Source organism: Daktulosphaira vitifoliae, unplaced genomic scaffold (assembly GCF_025091365.1).
Source record: "Daktulosphaira vitifoliae isolate Bord-2020 unplaced genomic scaffold, ASM2509136v1 Scaffold_3, whole genome shotgun sequence".
NCBI lineage: Eukaryota > Metazoa > Arthropoda > Insecta > Hemiptera > Phylloxeridae > Daktulosphaira > Daktulosphaira vitifoliae.
In genome coordinates this window covers 25,369,079-25,392,864 of record NW_026099574.1, presented here as the reverse complement: position 1 = coordinate 25,392,864, position 23,786 = coordinate 25,369,079, and the positions used below count along the sequence as shown (strand labels likewise).

The 23,786-nt window shown below is 24.7% G+C and overlaps 1 protein-coding gene across 11 annotated transcripts in view; it reads left to right on the top strand.

The window, feature by feature from the left end:
• LOC126903299 (potassium voltage-gated channel subfamily H member 8) overlaps nt 1-22,411 on the top strand; it is a 128,480-nt gene extending 106,069 nt beyond the window's left edge. For 5 of the 11 annotated variants that reach the window (XM_050681417.1, XM_050681416.1, XM_050681419.1 and 2 more), the window contains 9 exons: nt 7,699-7,862; nt 9,282-9,495; nt 16,022-16,201; nt 16,282-16,481; nt 16,532-16,793; nt 17,062-17,369; nt 18,004-18,185; nt 19,237-19,345; nt 20,971-22,411. In XM_050681417.1, the coding sequence (XP_050537374.1) occupies nt 7,699-7,862; nt 9,282-9,495; nt 16,022-16,201; nt 16,282-16,481; nt 16,532-16,793; nt 17,062-17,369; nt 18,004-18,185; nt 19,237-19,345; nt 20,971-21,594 (2,243 nt within the window). In that variant the 3' untranslated portion in view covers nt 21,595-22,411. The remainder of the gene's footprint in view (nt 1-7,698; nt 7,863-9,281; nt 9,496-16,021; nt 16,202-16,281; nt 16,482-16,531; nt 16,794-17,061; nt 17,370-18,003; nt 18,186-19,236; nt 19,346-20,970) is intronic. The other 6 variants (XM_050681414.1, XM_050681415.1, XM_050681421.1 and 3 more) reach the window with 5 other exon arrangements.
• Nucleotides 22,412-23,786: the final 1,375 nt, after the last annotated feature.

The following is a 23,786-nucleotide window of genomic DNA, read 5'->3' as shown; positions in this document are numbered from 1 at the left end:
TTGTACGCACAATACGTAAGCTATACGTCATTGTTGTGGTTTAGCCTGACAAGACATCACATTACTTAGGATGTCGGCTAATTGTCTCTTTAAGTTGGTCACCCCACCACAATATAGACCTACTTTTTCGTTCGTGTACCTAAATTGCATACTCAGTGAGCCGGCCGATTAATCATAGTGTCTTATTCCGACGGAGTTGCTACTGATCATGAAGCATGATAGCAGGTACCTTCTACTCATATATTAAATATATAGCGACAGTCTTGAGGAAATAAAGAGTAGATAGATCTATACGAATATAACTCCTAGAACGTCTGTCATTAGGAAACAATTTATGTCCTTTTACTTGAATGAAGATGTTTTTCGATAAAATCCACTTTTTGCAAACCTTCCACAGAATTGAGTATTAATTTATTTTTTATTTACAATAATTGGATCGAAAAAAAACATAACGTATAAAAGTTAATGATGAAAAATAAAAATAAATTACAATAAAGCACGATAAAATTGTTCTGTTATGACAAATATGATTGAGTTAGCGAGCCGTACAATGATTTTATATTTTATAAAGAAAAATAATTGTTAAAATGGATGGTAAAATTGTATTCAAATTTATGTATGCTGCGTCAATAATTTATACATACTCGACATAACTGATATTTTATGAAATTATTCTAGAAGAACAGCAATTAGATGTAAGAGTCGACGTTTTATTGTATTACGATTAATTTCCATTTGCAGTACAAACTTTTTTTATTTTTGCCAATTCTCAGATAAAGCCCAAAGACATAATAATGTAAAAATACAGTAACCTCATTTGAATTGGAAAATTGAAATTAATTTTACGGGAACAATTAAAAGTATAATATTTACTGTACATTATGATAATTATAATTTAAAATAAATAGTTATTCATTTCAAATCGTTGTCATTAGTTACAAATCAGATAATTTATAAACTTCTGTTTAATGATTGAAGACAACGTTTTTTATTCTATAAATAAAATTTGGTTTTTATACTGGAGCCACTATGCGACTGTACTAGGATTTTGACAACTTTGAAATCTTAATTAAGATACATAATTTTTTTAAGGCAGTTAATTTAAAATATCCTACCTTTAAATAAACCTTAGTTGGGATGTATTCATAAATTTATACAAATATTAATTAGTAGTTTATATTTAGAGATTATATTTTTGAGATGATTTAATATTTTAAAGTATGTTTTTGCTGCGTAAAAAGCGTGAGATTATTTTTAGCCATTATAGCTTAATAGGTGTATATGAACATAATAATTTTTAATTTTAGGCAAAAATATTCTTAATTTTAAATATAACAAAATAATGTCATCCAACTATCTTAAATGTAAACAGTCATTTATCATCAATTTAAATTTTTTAATTGATTTATAAGTTTACATTATTATTGAATTAAGCTTCAAAAAGAAAGCACGTTTTGAAGTAAATTTAATATTTATTTAAAAGCATTCAATATAATTTAGTAAGTAATTTATTTCTTTTTAAATATTTATAAAAAAATCTGTAATTTTAAATCAGTAACGTTGAAATTTGATACCAGTTCATTAATAAATTGAAAACTAACCAAATTCTGAATTTATTAAATTTCTTCGAATAATAAGTACTCATAAAACACATAAATATTAACAAATTTTTATTTTTTGAAAACTATATGAATTTTTTTTGTGTTATACTACATTGATTAAATATTTAGCAAATAAACTAACGTAATAACACTAATATCTGTATTAACTCTCTATGAAACAATTTTTTAAACATGTTTAAAAAAGCAAAAAACATTATTCATCCCGATACTTTGAATACATGGAATATTATGTAATGTATTGTGTATTACTGTTTTTTTCTGTATGATACGCCAATTAAGTTATATTATGTGTGTTTATTGAACTATAATGTTTTTTAATTCAAATTTTAAACGAGGCAGTATGTGAGTAAACCAAAAATTGAACCTTATATTGATTTATGGTATTTGCAGTAACTTTATTTAAAATAAAAACATGCATATATCTAAATAAATATGTCTATTAATAGAGCTTTTCAAAGTATAAATTAATTGCATTAATCTTTTTAATGCTTGCTATCAGTTTCTTCTAAAATAATAAGTTATTTAAAAATATTTACATTTGGATATTGTTAGTTACATATGTATTTAGTTTATTCTTTATATCTTGTAGAGGCGGCATGTTAATTGTTTGTAATGGCAAAATACTTTTAAAATTATATTATAATATAGAAAATGATCTAATTAAAAAAATGACTGGTCAATATCATATTTTGTATCAATATTTTAAAGTTGTTAGCATTTTAAAACATAGACGGTAGGTGAAACGCGAATACTGCTTTCTTTATCATTAGTCCCTTTTTTTAGGCGCACTTTTTTTGCCACCTAAGTACAAAAATTAGAATATATTTCTAAACAAAGTTTAGTTTAGTATTTAATTATATTCGATTTAAGATGTATGCTGCCTTCTACAAAAATTAATTTGATACACTATATTAGATATACGGGATGTACCTAAAAATTATTTTATAATAAATAAATAGAGATACATATGTAACTAATAAAATCCCGAAAATTCAAAAACCTTGTGTAGTTGAAAATAATGTCTGATTTTTTAAATGTTTAATAATATTTATGTAACCATATTTTTTTTCTACACTCATAATCCTTAAAATACATACTATAACTTCTTTACATAAGCTAGGAGATACCCTTATAAGTAAGAACCATAATTCATATCACATGGAATTGAAAATATAAAATCGTTTAGGTTTGAGTTTCATCATTCACCGTATTATATTTTATCATATTTTTTTCGGCAGAAACTACATTAAAAATCCATTTCAGGTATCTGTAAAAAGATCCTCTTCCGATTTCTGTAACGTGAACTTCAACTTGCAATCCTTGAATTTTTTTTTTTTTGAGCTATCACTTGTATATAACGTTATACTTATTTTTTTATATTAGCTTTCAAATTCATTTTGTTCATTTATTTTATCAGAGTAAATTTGAATAATGATATTCTGTTCGAAAAAATCTAACGAATCGTTTCAAATGGATTTTGTCAAAATATAAAATGTATTGGATAAACATGCGACTAAAAATGTAATTGAATAATTAAGTGCTAAAGATTTTACCAAATTACTTGAATCATATTTTTTTAAATCACCTTTCACTTAAATTAAATAAAAAAAAGATAATACATTTATAATTGTGATTAAAAATATAGGCATATGGAGTTATTAGGTTTTTTATGATCATTGATGATTAAATCTAATTCAGAGAATCTTATTAATCAAAATCTCTCCGCAAAATTATTATTTTTATTAACTTACACATGTATCATAATATTAATTAAAATTTAGTATATTAAATACTCAAAACATATTTATATCTGATATTTTTTTTTATTATTGTTATGTTTTTCATGTTAATCAAACTTTCTCTAATTCTTGTACATTTTATAGATTCATTTTTTCCTATACCTAAAAATTAAATTTTCTTATAATTACTAGACTACCTGTTTCTTATTTTAAATTAGTCATTAAACAGAAGAAAATTTATTTTACTAAAAATAACATTTTATGGTAAATATTCATCAATTTTAATTATTATGATAATTAAACTGACAAAAACATATAATTACATTAAATATAAATGTCCTACAATTATAATTGCTTATTTTTTAATACTTGAAAAGTTGAGGCGATAAAATATTTATTTTAATTAAGTGATGACTTCAAAAGAATTATTTTGCATTCCAATTATTTTTTATTTTAAAGTGTTGTATTATTATTATAGTAAAATAAACATTTTTGGTAGGTCAATTGTTTAGCTAATCATTTATTATGTATATTTCACTTTTTTAAATATTATAACACATTAAAAAATTCTTAAAAAAACAATATAAGACAAAACGTAACATATGTTTTCATATTAGAACTACTTAATAATTGAATAATAATCTAGTTAGTTTACAACATATTAATGTACTTGTTTATTTATAAATATGTATAAGCAATTTTTCAAATATCAGTAAACATTTTTCTGGTAATTATTTTTTAATATAAACTGTATAATAATTTCAATATGATATAAATACAAAAATATTACACGTACTATATTTTATTATAAATAAACAGCACTAATATTACTAATTCTAAAACGAAGAAATATTTTCTCAGGTTTATACTAAATATTAATCATGAAATAGACATATGCTCTATATATATATATATATATATATATATATAACATAATTATAATTTTATATTAATGTCATTAAATATTAAGTTATCTTATAATTCTAATTTAAAATTTAAAAAAAGTAACACAAAGTTAAGTAATTTTATTTTCAAGGAGTAATGTTAAAAAGTATAAATAATTTATTGTGATATAATAACGCTTTATGATACACAAAATCCAGAAATTGGTTATACTAACATATACTATGTTATATGGGCTCAAAAGGTATCATTTAAAAAAAATAATTTTACAATTAACTGAAGAATTAGTCAACGATTCATAAAATTTACTTTTGTTTCAGTGAGAACAGTATTCGTTCAATTAGCACTGTACGCTTCAATAAATGAACCCACTGAGTGGTTCACTTTACAATGTCTATTAGATTAAGTCCCGAAGTAGGATCAATGCAGTTCTTAGGTCTACCCAAACTTTCTTCGACTACCCGTGACTCTGCTTTGGGACTTTTCGTATTTCTCGGGTGGATTGTAATTAATATAAATTTTTAATTTAATAAACTTATCTATTGATAATATAATATATTTTATTTGCAATATGATATATATATATTAAAAATGAGATCAATTAATTTAACGAAGCGATTGACTAATAGAAAAGCAAACTTTATGCGAGTTTTGAAATTTTAATGATAACAAAATTTTTTATTTTAATTCTTGATTATCACTTGATTAAAAATATATAACTATTACCTACAATATAAGAATTTTTATATTTAATTTTTTTATTATTTTGCATTAGTTATTTACTTGTTTTTTAAACAATTCAAAAAAATTTTTAAAAAAATGCACCTAGTGTTTTCTTATTACTTGTTATTTATAATTGAAACAATCAGTCATTATATAAAAAATACAGTATCTTATTTAATATACCATGTTGTTATGAGAACAATACAATAATTGAATTTTTAATTAAATCCTGAAAATACATGTTAACAGTAATAATTTATTCAGCCGCCAACAAATTTTTATAATTATATAAATCACTTTTTTTTTTATTGAAAATATAATTATTTTATAGTTATTTTAATATTATTAATTAGGTACTTTTTAATTGTTCATAAAAATTATGTGTTATCATTTTTACCCGAATGAAATAAAATTTTTATGTACCTAACCGTTTGTAGTTTGCTGAAACACCAATAAGATTTTTTTGTTTAATACATATTTAATTTTCTTTATCTATCAGAAATTGTTTAGTGACATGTTAGTAACGGCAAATTAAAATTCTTGCGTGAAAAAAAACATTTCTAATGTAATAGCATCGATGAAATAAAATTGAATATAGGAATTTTTTCAAACAGGTAGCAATTTTTAACATTTTACTTACCGTTAAACTCGTTGAATTATATTACTTTAAAAATGTTTTATTTATATATATATATATATATATATATATTTCATTTAATTATATTTGCACGATCTATATAAAATATAAAAATCATCAATAGTCTCATAAAGCAGACGGCTCTTAAAATGTTCAATAAAAATTTTATTTTTAACTGTTGATAAACGTGCTGTAATATAATTTCTAATTTAGGGCAACTTCTTTAGGTGACATTTTTTTATTGCATAAAAATTCATAGAAGTATACCTATAAAATTATTTTTATCTTTCAAAATGTCAGTTATTGGAAACATTATGACTTATCGTAATTTATATATTAGGTTATTAAAATGAGTTTTGGAAAAAATTGATTTGCTTTTTTAATACGGGTAGGTACTATAATGCAATACGATTTTATTTATATTACCTATAAAAAAAACATTTATTTTCTTTAATGGTGCATAAGTTACCAAACTTGAGGCAAAAAGAATGGATGAAATATTCATTCAGCTATCTTTGTTTATGGGCTTGAATATTTTAAATATTTTTTGTTACTACGATATTTTATCGTCTACCTTTAACCTTTAATTTTACTATGTTGAAGTCGTAACATCTTGATCAATGCATTTCAAGTTCTTTATTTTCGATAAGATGCACACATATTTCTCCTTCATTTATTAAATAAATTATAAAGTTTCTTCTTTTTGAGTATAGTTAATTTAACGCTAAAAATATTACAGTTAAAGAAGTTAATATTTGTAAAAATAATGATTATATTAAGATGAATTTGGCGATAAAAATCTGAAAAAGATCATAATTATTTTTAATGAAACTAATCTCTGAATCAGCATATCAAAACTTAGTACCTCCGGGTAAGAAGTATATTACAAAAAGAGCATTGCTTATCAAAGTTCAGAAATAAAAGTTGTGAAAAACTCGTAAAAAATTATCGTATTCTCTTATATAAAATAAAACTTTATAGTTTTTTCTGCAAATTTTAATTTTTTACGCTTGAGTAGACTTTAAAAAAAAATTCAAATTATTTTATCAAGTAAAATAGTATATTCAATCATTTTCTCTGAATAAAATAATTCATAATAACGAGAAATGATATTTTTATTAGCTTAAATAGTTTTAATAAAAGTTTCATTTTCTTCTTGTAAGTACGAAAATTTATTGAAAATGTAATTCTTAAAAATTGGATCAAATATTCTCAGACTTTACTTTTCTCATGCAAATAATTAAATTTCATTGTACATTAAATCATTAAAATTCGTAAATATTTTTTTGTCATTGTGGCATGTTTCATTGAAAAATGTGTTTGTATTTTGCAGAATAGCACAATATTTTGCCCCAAGAAATTCTACCTACGTTTTCAACTAAAACTTGAAAACTTACATCGTTATTCGCTTCTTTTTGCAGGATTTTTTTTTTTTATTTCTCTGCAAAGTTTAACAAACTGTATTTATATCTCTTGCTGTATAAACGTAAAATAAAAATAAATTGAAATTACAACAATTTCTTGCCTATCAATATGGACTGAGTTGTTTTGAAAAGCGTCTACAAAACGTCGATTCAACTTAAGTCTTAAAGAGGTTACTTCAGATAACATACTAAATTTCAAAAATAACATGAAAGTTTCCTATAATTTATTTAATTGAAATTGGCTTTTGCCGAAGGTAAGTTTATAGAACTAAAGCAATTACTTTGAAGATTTAACGTCTCTTCCAGTACAAGTCTGATGTTGAATATAATCAGTTTACATTAAATTAATATTCTAAGAAATTAAAAATTATGAATATTTAATCGTCATTAAGTAACTGTTTAAAATTAAAGTAGAATAAGATTACAATTCGAATAAATGAAATATGAACGCAGTCTGTGTATAAAATAGATAATATAAAACGGGTACTTAGACAATTTGATTTCGATTGAATACCGCGGGAAATGTTTTTTGATCATTTAAATACGGAAAACAGACTCAATACCGCCGTTTTACTTAGGGATACAATTTTAGCTTTATTGTGTTATTACCGCCGTAATGTACATCTAATTGAATTGTTGTTTTCCGGCAGATATTCTATTCAATTTCCGAACGACGTTCGTGAACAAAAAGGGCGAAGTGGTGTCGGATTCAAAATCAATCGCCTTCAATTACTTGAAGAGCTGGTTTGTGGTAGATTTATTTGCCGCTCTGCCTTTCGACCTGTTGTACGCGTCCGACGTGTACAGTGGAGACGTAAGTATATATATCACATGGTCTTTTGTTAGAAGAGATCAGAGGAAGCTAGTAAATGGAGTAGTGGCAGTTGCATCGGTTGCGGGTAGTTTAGTATTGCAGAGAAAGCGAGCGCGGCAAAGAAACAACGGCAGTTTTTACACCGAAAGTACGTAGAAAAATTTACGGGTTTTGTCGACTTCCGCCATTGCCGTTGTTTCTACACTCGTTAACTTCTAAATATCTATAGGCGGCGGTTCACAGTCAATTTATTTTCAAATATGTGAGAAATTTAGCCATACTACAGTGATACATCGGGTTACAGAAAACTTTTTCTTTTACTCCATAATCGTAAAAGCGTAAAAGTTTTTTAGACCCAAATACAATTCCTGTACATTATAATGAGCACTGCGACATCAATATTAATACTGCTAATGACGTGCAAAGTGATAAAAGTTCACCATTTTTTTTTTAGCATAAATTACTTGATAATAATTTAAGTTATTCGTAAATTTTCGTTTATACTTCAACTAAAATATGTCGGTGTTCTCTTTTTTAAATTACCAAGTCAAAACTTTTAAGTAAACAATAGGTTTTCAAAGACTTTTGTATTAATACGGTAAAATTGATTTGTTTTAATATATTGATTTATAAAAAAATTTCAACGTTTTTTTTTTTTTAATAAATTAAAATTGTTTTCATTAGTAATCATTGTTTAGTATTTAACTTAAAATATATGTTATTATTAATGGTGATTTACGAAGTTTTCATAGATATTTTTAAATGTATTTTTCTTATCAGTGTCCTATAGTAAATTATATTTTTTATTAGTCAGCCCTATAATAACGCAAATTCTAATTTTACTAAATGAAAGTGAAATTATTTGAAACTAAATATATGTACATTATATATTCATACAATACACCTTTTCAACTCGCTCATTTTATATGACATGATAAATAATATCATTCTCGTTTTACGATTTTTATTTTTTATGTTTTCATTCCTGAAATCTCAGATACAAATAATGTGTATTGATTAATCTTATAAGAAATATTTTTCAATAAATTGAATTATTTACTACGCAACACTCTATTATACGGACGGATGAAATTCAATCTTATACTTGAACACATGCCAACATTTTTATCGAAAACATTTAATACCCAAAAATAAAATAAATAACTAAATTCAACTTTTCTGATCATTTTTCATTTTACGGCAATATTTCATCCATACCTGTAGGGACTGTAAATAAACTATTAATATTGATGTATGTACTCGAGCAAATAAACATGTTACAACCCTTAACCTCCAAAAAGGATTTCGAAATAATATTTAAACAAATATTAAACTAACGTTATACACTTTGATTGGTTTAATTTAGTAAAATCAGTCTACAATGGCAATTCATATAATTTCAAATGTTTTTATTCGCAGGAAGCTGGTTCAGGTCAAGTTCACTTGTTGAAGTTAACTAGACTTCTGAGGTTAGCAAGACTTTTACAAAAAATCGATAGATATTCTCAATATGGTGCTATGATCCTTACACTATTGATGCTTTTATTCACGTTGGTCGCCCATTGGTTTGCATGTATTTGGTATGTTATCGCCGAAAGTGAACGGCGGCTTTACGGAGACAACTGGGACTTAGGTAATATATAAGGTTTGAATTAACCCAGATGCGTATTAAAAAATATTGCTGTGAAATAAGGTTAAAATAAATAAAATGAAAATTCGTAAAAAGCTAAATTTTCCATAATTCTACGCTATTTCAACAACAATAAATAGAAAATTATTTTTTCTTTTTTTTCCGTTTTAGAGAAAATAAGGCAAGTTATCTTAGATTTCTAAAAACGCTCCTTAATTAATTTTTTTTTATACATTTTAACAGTTTTGATTTAATTCGAGAACAATAACAAATTTTAAAACTGTTACTTAACAAATGAAATTAATATGTATACAATCAGAGATGTTTAAATTAAATGTAACACTTAGTAAGATTTTAAGAAAAATTTTTAAAAATTATTTTCAAAAACATTTTTAATTTAATTGTAAAGTAAAATAATTTAATTTATAGTATAAATTAGATACAAATTTGAATAAAATTAACAAATTACTGTTTTTTTTTGTACAAAAAGAAAATTGTGAAAAACTAAAACCATATTACATTGATTAAATATAAGTTTACAAGGAATTGTACGTGTGACGTTATCCGCACTCATTGCACTTAGGTTTAATTTATAGACTATGTGGGTTTTATAAAAAACAACGTGATTCTCACAAGCACGATTCCTCGTGATTCTTTGAAAACTTTTAATGGATAACGTTATTTTTCAATCAATTATATTTGTGCTCTTAAAAACTTCCCTTCAATGAATGAGCCTAATTTATAACTTCAGAAAATACGTGAATTTTTTATTTTTAAATTATTTATGTCTTAAAATTGATTTTCATTATATTATAAAATTTAATTTATATAATCATATAGAATAACTATTGAAATTGGTCGTTACGAATCACAGCTTAAAAAGCTTTATCTACAAACAGAATTTTATTGTTAAAACTTAGTTTAATCATTTTAAATTAAAAATACAATTTTATTCATTGAAACTTATAAATTATATATATATATATATAAATTCTATCAGAAATATATATGTTATTGTATTGATGTTTGTCGGTTACTTGTTATTAATATTTGAATAATTATTTTACATGTTATTAATTAGCTTTATTTATTACTCGGGGTCTTTGGAATCGAAATTTAAATTACTTTAAGTAAGCATACTAATCCTAAGACTGCACCTGGTGAAATCTTATAAAAATTAAATTGATAATTAACGAAATTCACATACAGAGTTATTTATTTTACTTTGATAATTTTATCAATAATATTTCGTTAGGATATAAGCATTAAAACTTCAATTCAAGTAAAGTGATCATTTATAACAATTTTTTTTTTTTTTGTAATACTTTATTATTTAATTTAAAAAGTGGTTATAGTACTTTTAATAAATTTAATTTACTTCCTTGTTTTTTATAGATAAATCTTTTGGAATAAATAATAAGATAAAATATTATGTAGTTACAAGCATCCATATTAGTCTTGGTACATAAGAATATATTAGTTACAAAATAAAACTATAATTTTATTGAATATAAGTTAAATGAGAATAACTTAACAATTTTACATCATAAATAATTAATAATCAATTTTTACCGCCCTCCTGGGTACACAAAAGTTGACAATGAGGTGTTTGGGTTGCTAAGGTCTAAGACTCCATAATGTATGAGCCATTAACTAAATTTATTTCTGAAAATATCCCTGTTCTTGCCGAAAAAATCTCTAAACATTTATTAAAGTTGATCAGTACAAAATAATTAATTTTTTCATTTCAACAATATTGTGTTTTGTTATAATCAATTTTAATTATTAGGATTATGTTTTCTATGAAACTAAATGTTCAAAATAGATTTATATTATTAATTACTGAGCACACAAAGTATACAAACTATTGATGCACGTATCTCCTATCTCTCTATAGTTTTGTATAAATATTTGACAATCACTGTGGTGGTTGCTGAAATTAAACCAATGGCCTCGCATTATTGGAAATTATTGTGAAACAGTAGAAGCGCGTTAAATTCACATAACTCACAGAAGGGTGAGGATTTGTATACTTTGCCTGTTGATCGTTAAATACTGCCAAGCACCACGTAATAAATACTGAAATCGTCATTAGGTTTGTGGGTATTTGCTTTTTTCACTAAATTGTCTCTTTACATTTTCTTTCTGAAACCGCGTTTTTACATAATTTTCCACTAAACACTTAAATATGACAATTGTAAATTACCAAGACAGCTTCTATTTCAGTTCAAAGAATTTCATATTTAATGTATTTATTATAAATGAACAGTTAGAAGCAATTCGACTCAATAATTGGACTGAGTTAAATTCTTACTTCAAACTATAATGTCAACGGTGTCATTAATAGTAGTCTAAATTAAAGTTCTGGTCCTTAAAAACTCAATTTATTATTATTATTTATACAGAAATTACTTTAATCGGATATTCAATAAAAATTAATAGTAAGATGCAATAATTTATAATTGTAAATTTACATATTAAACATAATATTGTCATACCGACAAAACTTCAGGGACTTTTATCGTATTAGAATTAACCTTAATATTTGAAAGTATTCAAAAGATTAACTAGATTGTATAGCTAAAACTTATTTTGACATGTCTATTTTAGTTAAGATAAATTTCATGTAGAAGAGAACCGGTTAAGTTAGCAAACTATTTAACGTAATTTCTTTTTTATTATTTTTGTATTATAAAACAACAACCAAAATAATTAATATTCAATAAGAGAAATTTCGTTCATTTCTTTATCATTTAGTGATATTACTCTCACGGCTATTATTTTTGTGCTCGAAGAAAATATCATTAAGCAAATTTAGCTAATCACCTTATTGTTGAAGCCTGTAATATTAAATTAGAAAAATAACATTCAACTACTTTATTTGTAATAACTTTGTTGATTACATAATAACATTTAAAAAAATTAAATTTATTCGAACTAAAATATTAATTAACTATGCTGCATTTTTATTACAAGGTGATTGATTAAGTGATAAACCTTACGCAATATCTTAAAATTATAAAACGTATTAAAAGTTTTTATTCTCAGAATTTAATAGTATTTCTCACTGTATCAATTAAAGTTTTTAATTGGAAACATATATGTTTAAGTAGCTTAAAAATTAGAAAATGATCTAGCTGTGAAAATTAAAACTTATTGCTAACAACTTTTGGATCAGTATTTTAAAAGGCATTAACATTTTTATACTATGACGGGAGGTATAGTGTAGTTCATAAATGCTTGTAAATAAAATTAAACAGACCCGCACTTCACCTCCAGTCATTATTGTAAAATGTTATTAACTTTTAAAATACTTTATTTTAACTCTCTGCAAAATATCGGAGCTTGATGGGAGGCCAGTCATATCATTTTAAAAATTAAACAACCAAAAAAATAAACATATGTTATATTTTTTAATACTAATTATTATTACAAAAAATTACTTATAATAGATTCTTCATATTTAATAGAAAAATAAAAAAATGTCCTAACTTCTCAATTGTTTGAACTCTTTATAAACTTTTTACATTAAATAAAAAGTGAACATTATACAAATTTGTAATAAATTCATTATATATTTCTATTTCATCGAGATTTGTTATAATTTAACGAACGCAAATAATAAAACTTTTGAATATATAATGAACTTCATTGTATAAATCATTAGTTATAGGAACTAATTATAAGAACAAGTATTCAATATGATTGTATTTCATTCTCGCATTCGTTCATTTTTTTATTGATATAAAATCCACCATACTACAGATATATTTTATTTTTATAATACGATGTGAAATAATTTTATCAAGTATTTAGTTATCATCTATGGTGGAAACACTAAACATCACATCTTTATTTCACTTGCCGTAGGCTCCACGTAGTCATAAAAGTACTCTTCTATTTCTCCTTTACAATGTAACGCGTTACCAGATTCATTAGAACACTGAGCTCAGAACGGCTTTATTATTTCTGTATATTCGTTTTCAATACACGTATGTGGCTCACGTGCTTGTCGAAATTTGTCCGTAAGATTATGTACAATGAAATATCGCAATGCAACTCGCTTGACTTTTTAATTTACAATATTTCGTTTGGGCTGTACAAGTTGACATTATCCACTTGGGAAACGGACAAGTGTTACGGTACCGACAAGAGTGACACACGTCGCTTTAAGCATGTAATTCGTTTTCCCTCAACCCAACAGATGTTACATCTGTAGAATGCGTTTCCGAAAAATAAAAAAATTATAAATAATCCAGAAATTACTCGTTCATATACATTTTGCATAAAGCAATATTAATAATTTTATAACATTTTCCGTAATGCTTTTTTAATCTTCTATTATTAAGTGTTCGTTATTTAACCCGGTGCTTGTAACATCCTTAACACGATTAGCAGTTTATAAAATACATCAAAACTTCCCGAATAGCGTTTGCCAATTTAATTACTAATGCATCAACGTAGAAGAACTCATTACATGAATACAACAGCAAATGAACTCTGAATCAACTTTATCAAAATATAGTTATTAACATTGCGACTTATAACAACAAAAGAATTATGATTATAACGAAATCCACAATCTTAATCTGAAATAACATTGTATTGTGTACAAAATAAAAAGTTAACAGTAACTAAATTAACGTTATAATTACTTCAATATTAATTAAAATTAATATTTCTAAACGAAGGATAATTTTCTTAAAAGTGCATTAGTTTATACCAAATGAAATTGATAGAACGCTGTATTAAAACAATAATATTTAAAAATCCTAGAAAAAAATACAGAAGAATAATGAAATCGTAGTTAATATTTAAAATGTTTAGTAAAAAAGGAAATAGGTTTCTATTGTTCTTATTGTTTAAGCCAAATGACCTGTTTTCTTTTTTACTGAACACCTGAATATACAGGGTGTTCAGTAAGTTAGGAAACAGTTAAATTGTTACAAACAATGAGTACAATAGAAATTCGTTTCCTTATTTANAAAGTGCATTAGTTTATACCAAATGAAATTGATAGAACGCTGTATTAAAACAATAATATTTAAAAATCCTAGAAAGAAATACAGAAGAATAATGAAATCGTAGTTAATATTTAAAATGTTTAGTAAAAAAAGGAAATAGGTTTCTATTGTTCTTATTGTTTAAGCCAAATGACCTGTTTTCTTTTTTACTGAACACCCTGTATATAAAGTCAAAGGACTTATTAGTTTGTTGGCTAATAAGTCAATAGCCATGTTTATTTAAAATATTTATTTTCTCAAATGTTTACAGAAAATTTTCTTATTCCTTCAAATAATTTTACACAATTTGTTAAAAAAACTATAGAGNGTCAAAGGACTTATTAGTTTGTTGGCTAATAAGTCAATAGCCATGTTTATTATTTATGTTTAATATTTATTTTCTCAAATGTTTACAGAAAATTTTCTTATTCCTTCAAATAATTTTACACAATTTGTTAAAAAAACTATAGAGATAGCATTTTTAATGCTAAAATTATCTATAAGTAAATTATTTTTTATAACTTTTAGCAAAATCATTGCAGTAAATTATTCAACTTCTTTCTGAATCATTTATTTACTTAACTTTAGATATCCAAAAGCATTGCTTTACCTTTGTGAGTAAGGCTAAAAAAATACTCTAATTTTATATAAATATTGAAATAAAATAGTGATATCTTAAGTATCATAAAATAAAAATAACGATTTAAAGAGACCTATATGTATAAACTGAATACAAACATTTAACAACAGTATTTAAAAGTTGCATAATGTCAAATATTTCATTTTTTAAGCTTAAATCATAGATATGAAATTATAAATTTTATATCCTGAGAATGTGTAAAAGTAATAGAATCCCTATCTTGTAAATATAATACTATTTACTAAAGATTCTACTTCTCAAATTACTTGGTTATTCTAACAACTAATGATGACAGTTATTATCATATTACATAAATTCACTAATTTAAAGAAACTTTAACACCTATTTTGCTAGAAACACATTAGTACAAACCTAACTGCCTCCTACATATCTCCATTTCTGGAAGATTTAATTTTTCGCATAAACACATCACACTAAAACAAATATTAAATATATTTCGATAAAAATACAAATTGCTTATTCAAAACATAAACTTAATAGTAGATTTAAATTTACGTATTGATAGTTTTATACAAGATTTTTTTTTTTACTCATACTTGATATAAAAATGTTCAATTTTAAACCTTTAATTGATGAGATATTTACATTATTTTTTTATCGTGTATTATAAATAATAATGTTAGTTGATATTTTAAAGTGGATTTTCTAGTTTTAATTAAAGTTACATTTTGTGAATTAAAGTTTTATGATTTAATAACATGAGTACACTGACGTATGAGGTCATTTTTTTTACAATTTTCAATTTAAACAACAGTTAATATTTTTTATTTTAAGTATGAATACTTAAAATTAAAAATAATCATTTTAAATTATAAAACTACCATAATTCGGTAAATAGTTTTCTATGTACTTTTTTGTATTACAGGATGGTTACATACGTTAGCCGAAAGACTTAAAGTTGATGTGGAAAATGTGTCACATTCAGAATCATACATAACATCGCTGTATTTTACATGTTCAAGTTTGACCAGTGTCGGGTTTGGCAATGTATCTGCCACTACTAGTACAGAAAAAATATTTAGTATAATCACTATGTTAATAGGAGGTAAACTATAACGATTACTAATTAAATAATTTACATAGAGTATAAATATCTAATTTATCGATTTTTATTTGTATATGTAGCACTTATGCACGCTGTGGTTTTTGGTAACGTGACAGCTATAATCCAGCGTATGTACTCAAGACGCTCCTTGTATCAAAGTAAATGGAGAGATCTAAAGGATTTTCTTACTTTGCACCAAGTACCAAGTGAACTTAAACATAGGATGCAAGACTATTTTCAGACTATGTGGTCACTTAATCACGGAATTGATATACACGAGGTAAGTTAACAATAAATTTAAGATCAAATAACACTCTTTGTAATCTGTAGTTTTTGTATCAGACATTAAAAGAATTTCCGGAAGAACTCAGAGGTGATGTTTCCATGCACCTGCACAGGGAAATTTTGCAGTTACCGATTTTCGAATCTGCCTCACAAGGGTGCTTAAAGCTATTGTCGTTGCACATACGAAGTAATTTCTGCGCTCCAGGTGAATATCTAATCCATAAAGGAGACGCACTTACTTCAATTTATTACCTCTGCAACGGTTCCATGGAAGTCGTCCAAAATGGAATGGTTGTAGCTATATTGGGTAAATAAAATTTCCATATGAAATCTCATAATGCTTTTTATTATTATTAAATCAATATTGTAGATGTTATATCGTTGAATGTTTTTTTGTTCTTCGTTTACTTATTCCTTCAATACAAAACTTTAAATAAAACCAACATAGTTTCATAAAGAACGAATTTTTATTTTATATTTGGTTGTTGTTAATTTTAAAAGCCCTACTGTTTAAAATTGATTTTCAGTTAACGATTAAAAGATCAACTATGATATTACTAAATTTGTTTCCCTAGGTAAAGGTGATTTAGTTGGGTGCGATATAAGTATGTGGTTAGGACAAAGCAGCGGATCTGGTAATGCAAACGCTACTGCTGGCGGTGGATCCAGTGGTGGTGGTACATCTGGCGATATTGTTGTCAAGTCCAGCTGTGATGTCAAAGCTCTAACTTACTGTGATCTCAAGTGTATTAATGTACAGGGTCTCGTGGAAGTTTTGCGGTTGTATCCAGAATATCAGCAAGAATTTGCACATGATATACAGCATGATTTGACGTATAACATACGTGAAGGATACGAGGCTGAAGTAATTAAACCTAACAAAGTACATAACACATTATTCAATTGAAAATACCAGACATTTGAAATGTATTATTTTTGTCATTACTTCTTATTGTATACAACAACATCCCTTTTAAACTCTGGTGAAAACTGTGTAGAAACTTCTTAATTGAAATTTGGAAAATATTTGTCGGCACATTTTGATTTATAACACTCGCATTAAATTTATACCAGTAAAACATTTTATTTTGTATATTCCATCAGCGATGTAAGTGAAAACTATTCGGCGTAATTTACCTTATTTTAATTATGTTACAAAACAATATGTTCAGTTTTCACAATTACAATGCTAGAAGATAAATAAATTAAGAATAAAATTGTTAACTCTCTAAGAATATTGTTCTACGCCATAAAAATCAAACCAAATTTTTAGGTTAAATTGATTTCGATCTCATTCAAAGAAAAAAATTGGCAATTGTAATATTCAAAATTTAATTTTAAATAGCTATCCTCAATTATTATGCTTCAAAAATTAAAAAATAGCTTTATGGTAGATCCTATTATTGTTTTGTATTTTTAATAACATACTTACACCAATATACAAATTAAATACCAAAAAATTGTTTTGTTTCACAGTTGAAAAAGTCAAATAATAACAATTTTTTTTTTAATCTAAGGAAGTCGATCAAAATGGATTACCAACGCTAACATTACCATCAATAAGCGAAGACGATGAAAATTTGCCAGAAGAAAACGATGGATCGCCTAAATCGCCTCCTTCAAGATCACCAATTCACTCGTCTTACAGTCCTAATAGACATAATACCAACAAACTGTCGCAAACAAGGTACATTACAAGGTGAATGAATTTGTTTGATTTTTGTTTTTTTATAGCTTTTTTTCAACACAAATTTGAAATTAATAAATAGTATACAAAATTAAATTACCAGTGATTTGTTTTTTGTAAGTTTAAATTTCAAGCGCAATTTATTACTTTTTTTTTGTTTAAAAGACCTTGTTAAAAGTGCTCTTTATTTTAGACCCACATTTGATATTGCATGTTAGTTAAATTTTTATGTTTATTTAGAGATTATTTTTCATTATTCGCACTTTTAATGAACTATTTCAAAACAAACTAACAAATGGTTAATTTGTACGAAGTTAAAATATTTTGTATTTTTATAAATTAGATTAAAGAGTTAATTTAATTCTTCAAAATATATTTAGAAAATTCATCTCCGTTTTGTATCTAAGTAATTTCATTAATTTTGCATTATTAACTTATAAAGTCTAATAGCAGTGTTTTGATGTTTTTAAGAAAATAAGTATGTTATAAAAAGCGTAAGGTAATTTTATTTTATAATATCATTTCATCTATTTATAATTTTAATTAATTAATACGATTTTACCTGGAAAATATTATGTCCTTTTATTTGTGTAAATTATATTAAACATAAATTTATGTAAATAAACTTGCTAATCACGAAATTACTATTTAGTACTCTTTTATTCAAAACTCAGTATTTATAATTAACTGAATTTCGTGTTGTGAATATTTTAAATGAAAATATTTTACATAAACTCCAAAAGTTTAAAATGAAATTGCTAACTGGTTAACAATTTCATGAGCAAAAAGTAGAAAAGTTTTTGATTTGTATTTATTTTGGTTTGATTTGTTTTTCTAACTTTTATGTTCATTTAAAATAAAGTATAGTTAGAAATATGATTATTGCATGGAGAATATTTTTAAATGAACTCGGTGTATTTTTTTCAACATAAATCATAAATAATTTATTATTAATATCAATTATAATTAATATTATTAGTATAATAATAAATTATATTAATAATATAAAATAAAAAAAAGGCTATTTCACAAACACAATTTGTTTACTCGTGTTGACACGTAGGTCTAGAACTCTCCCGCGAAGTGATGTCGAGCATAGAAAAGTTAACGTTGATAGACTAGACACACAAGTTACTTCATTACATTACCATGTAGCTACTTTAAGTCAAGAAGTAAGTGATATAATGAATATTTTTGTAAAATTAATAATCATAAAAATATGAACTGCTTATACCGTTTGAAACAGATTAACGGGCAACTCTTATACATTTTGATACAATTATCTCATTACGCTGTAATATTTTTGTATTTTAGACTATGTTAAAAACATATTTTTATTATTTGTTTTAAATAACACAATAAAATAAAATAAAGTTTTTTAATTTTTTTATTAAGAAATTTTAATAGGTCGATAACAATTTTGGGATGAGCATTTTAGTAATTATAATGAGTATGTAATGCGGGTGGGTATAATTAGAACTAGTCTGTATTTATAATTTATATACTCCGTCTACATTGTTATCGACCCATTAAATTTTTTTGTAAAAAAATCTCTAAATGTTATTTTTTTTATTATTAAAATCAATAAACTTAAATATGTTTTTAAAATAGTCTAAGAACATAAAAAATAAAATAAAAATTACATCAAAATGATAATTGTATCAATAATCGATTTAACGAACAATTAACATCTAATTGATTTGTTATGTATATCCTCCAAAAAGTAATTTGTATGAAGGGGTAACAGCTAGACATGATTTTTTTTATATAAATACCTACGCAACAATGTAGTGGCATAGCTGCAAACCTAACAAAATAATACGCGATCATTATAACCACAGCACAAAATAATATACATGTTTATAAAGAATAATGATGTGGTACTTAGTGTAAAAATACATAAAGTAAAACGGCATTAAATAAACATTTTAGTTTTTTATTACCTTAAATTTATATAGAAAAATTTATTCATCTGAGCATAAACTTTTAACATGAAACAACATTATTTTTATGAAAATGCTAACTCGCTGGCCTTATGTAATATATTATTAACTTTGTGTTTTGTGATCCAATAAGTTGAAGAAATTAAGTTTTTTATTTTTATAGGGTATTTTTGTATAATAAATAGCATTAGATTTTCTCAAAATATTTTATAATGTATGTTTCATAAAATAAGTAGTTTATTTAGGATGACAAAACAAATCCTCAAAGAAACTATTTTTTACTTTAGACGGGTAATTTACAATAATTTTATTAATAAAATATACATGGTTCCTTCAATATTTAAATAATATCTGATTAATTTTATTATCTTATTTGTATTTTTATGTCGACTATTAGTGTAAATAAAAAATCTCAATTTTAATTTTCCTTTAAATTATTTAACAAAAAAATGTGGGGTAGTTTAATCAATATAAAGTAAAAAGTAATTGATCATGTATTATTAACAATTAATGCAGTGAGATCTCATTTCAACAAATCCTCTATTAGACCGAAACCTCTTTTAAACTGTACATCTACCGACCTGGATTTTTTATAGATTAAAATTAACCTCAATTAAACGAGACCCCCTCTTAACGGACAAAGTTTGGTCCACAGCGTTTTCGTTAAAGGAGGTTTCACTGTACCAGATTTTATGACAATATAAATTACAATAAAAATGCAGCCATTTTTAGTAAATTAGATCTTTATTAACAAATAAGTCTCATATCTTAGTTTCATAAGACATAACTTTATATAGTACTCGATAAAAAAGTTAATAGCATTACTTCTATGACATTCTATTTTCTTATTTAAGGTGAAGAATGCTATTCAAGCACTACAAGAGTTAGCTACTACAAGCACAAATGCATCCAGATATCCATATCCGGTTCCGGCTCGATCTAACCCAGATTTGCCGGAAAATAACAAGCGTGCACAAACTGCTGTACTTCAACGTAGTTCTTCACATCCTCCAGAAGTGTTTGGATGGGATGCTTCCGACGATAGTCCAAGTCATAGATCTCATGCTTTAAGTATAGATGTGGCTGTGCAAACTGACACTCCAAGTCTATATATATTAGAACAGTTTGTAAAATCTCACAGGTCCCTGGTGTTAGATTGGTTAAATGAAGGCCATGTTGCTGTGACTGTTTACGACGAAGAAACTATTAAAGATACTTCTATTTGTCATAATGAAAGCCTAACTGTATCTTCAACACCACCACTTCCACCTCCCTTACCTCCACCACCGCCAGAAAATTTCAGTGATCAAAATAGTGAACAAGTGTTGACCTTTAAAAATTGGAATCGCATGTCAGACCTTTGTACAGCCAACAATTATCACAGAAGTGCATCCGAAGACGATGGTTCTGAATCGTTGGAGATGACGAACGTGTCGTCTAGAACATCTAAAAGCCTTAAATTTCATCCATACGTTTAACAAGACTGAACCGCGTTTTAAAATAATTAAATTCGTGACATATTTAGATTACTTATGATAGTGACAATGATCAAAGATTTATTGGGTTTAAATATAATACATATAGTAACTCTCAAAAGACACAAAGAAAATTTGTTTGCTTAAAATCTAAGAATGGATGATACTGTCCAGTTTTGATTATACCTATATGAAACAATAAATGTGGTAATAAAAATATTGACATCAACATTGATTTTAGAATTGTAATTATAAATTTAAAAAGCATATTTCATAAAAATGTCATTTCACGAGTATAAAAAGAATATGTTGTAACACTTAAACTAATACTTTGTTGTAACAGATTGAACAATGACATACTCGCATTCCTTCATAATAATTCTAAATTGATAGATTATGTGCAAAAACAAGACAACTCTATTTAAAAAAATTTTCTGGTATCTAAAAATCTAAAAATTCTAGACATTTTTAACATGTATTTGTACCTACCAGACAAGAAAAACGTTATGGTTTTCTAATTATTTTTTTTCTTGCATATATATATATATATATATCTCGTTTTATTCTTAACTTAGAAAACCATCGAAATGTGATTTTGAAAAAAATGGAGTTATTTTGTTGTTGAACAGAGCCCTTTAATCATTTTTGATAGTAATAATATTTAAGCGATTCCTAAATTTAGTCAAATTTATGCTAATTTTATAAGTCCAATTGTGTTTATAAATATAAAAATTCAGAAAGAAATTTAAATTCAATATAAAATAAATTTCTTTAAAAACTGAATGAACACTAATACTATTTATATACTCAATAATACTTGGCTTATCGATACATATCTTAATATTTAATTTTTTGTTTGTTTTACAATAGTAATTTATCTTTTTTAAAAGAAGTTTTACTATCCTATCATAATTTACCAATATGTTAGTTTATTTTTACCAAAGTGGCTTTATTTTTTTATTTAAACTGTAAACATTTATAAACCATAAATATTTTGTTAGTTTTATTTAGTATGTAACTTTACATGTAATTATAGAGATATCACATTAAGTAAAATTCTGTGACACGTTATATTTATGTTCACTCATATTTTTATTTAAGGGAGACTATTTAATTTATTTAATTACACATAATTCAAATAAAAATTCGCATAAATCCAAAAAAATTACCTTAATTTTAACAAATAATAATATAGTAATATCAAAATATCATATAGACTGATAAGTACACTTAAATATAAGTATATTTATTTAAATCTATTTTAATTTTATATTTATGTATTGTACAGAATTTTTCATTATCAATTTTTTAATGCCATCCCTTACAGTTTTTCATTGTTCTTAAAACAATATAATCATTTTAGTTAAAGCAATATACAATTATTTAAAATAAGCTAAAAAATAACTATTAATTGTAATTACTACTCACGTGAAAATTTTGATTTTATATTAAGTGGATATTTGGCTATTATTCATTAAATAATTTCTATTATGTATCATCGTAAACATACACAAATTACAAAATTAAATCTAAATCATATTTTCTTATTATGTGACAATATTTAAACTTTCGTGAGTAGTTTGAAAACCCAAATAGAATGCTTAAAAGTTACCAATCCAGATCCTTACCTTTATTATCGAGGGTGTTTCACAGGGTAAAAATATTCATTGATTTGTGATATTAATATTGGTGTGTTAGTATTATGTTAATTGTTGTTAATTATGTTTTGTTCGTCTAATAAATTGTATATGTTTTTGATTAGGTAAATACACTATGTTATATTGAAATTATTTGTATAAATCACCTCATTTATTTAGATATATTAATTACGAATATTTTATTAAACAGCACCGATTATTAATATCTAAATATTAGATTACTTTTTTCTGGTATAATAATGTCTAAAATATTTTATTGAAACATTATTTTAATATATAATTATCGCTGGACAAATTACACATATTTAAGTAAAAAAAATGTATTTATAAGAGTTAATTTTAAATAACAGTCAAATAATTCATGAAACAATTTTTAAAAGTTTATTTTGTAGCTACGAACGAGTATATAGTTATTGACAATCAAGCTTGATAAATTAATGAAGTACACTTTATAATTACCATTAAATTTATTAGTAAGATACTAAAAGTATCTTAATGATCCATATTTCTGAAATAAATAGATTAACTAATAGTTTT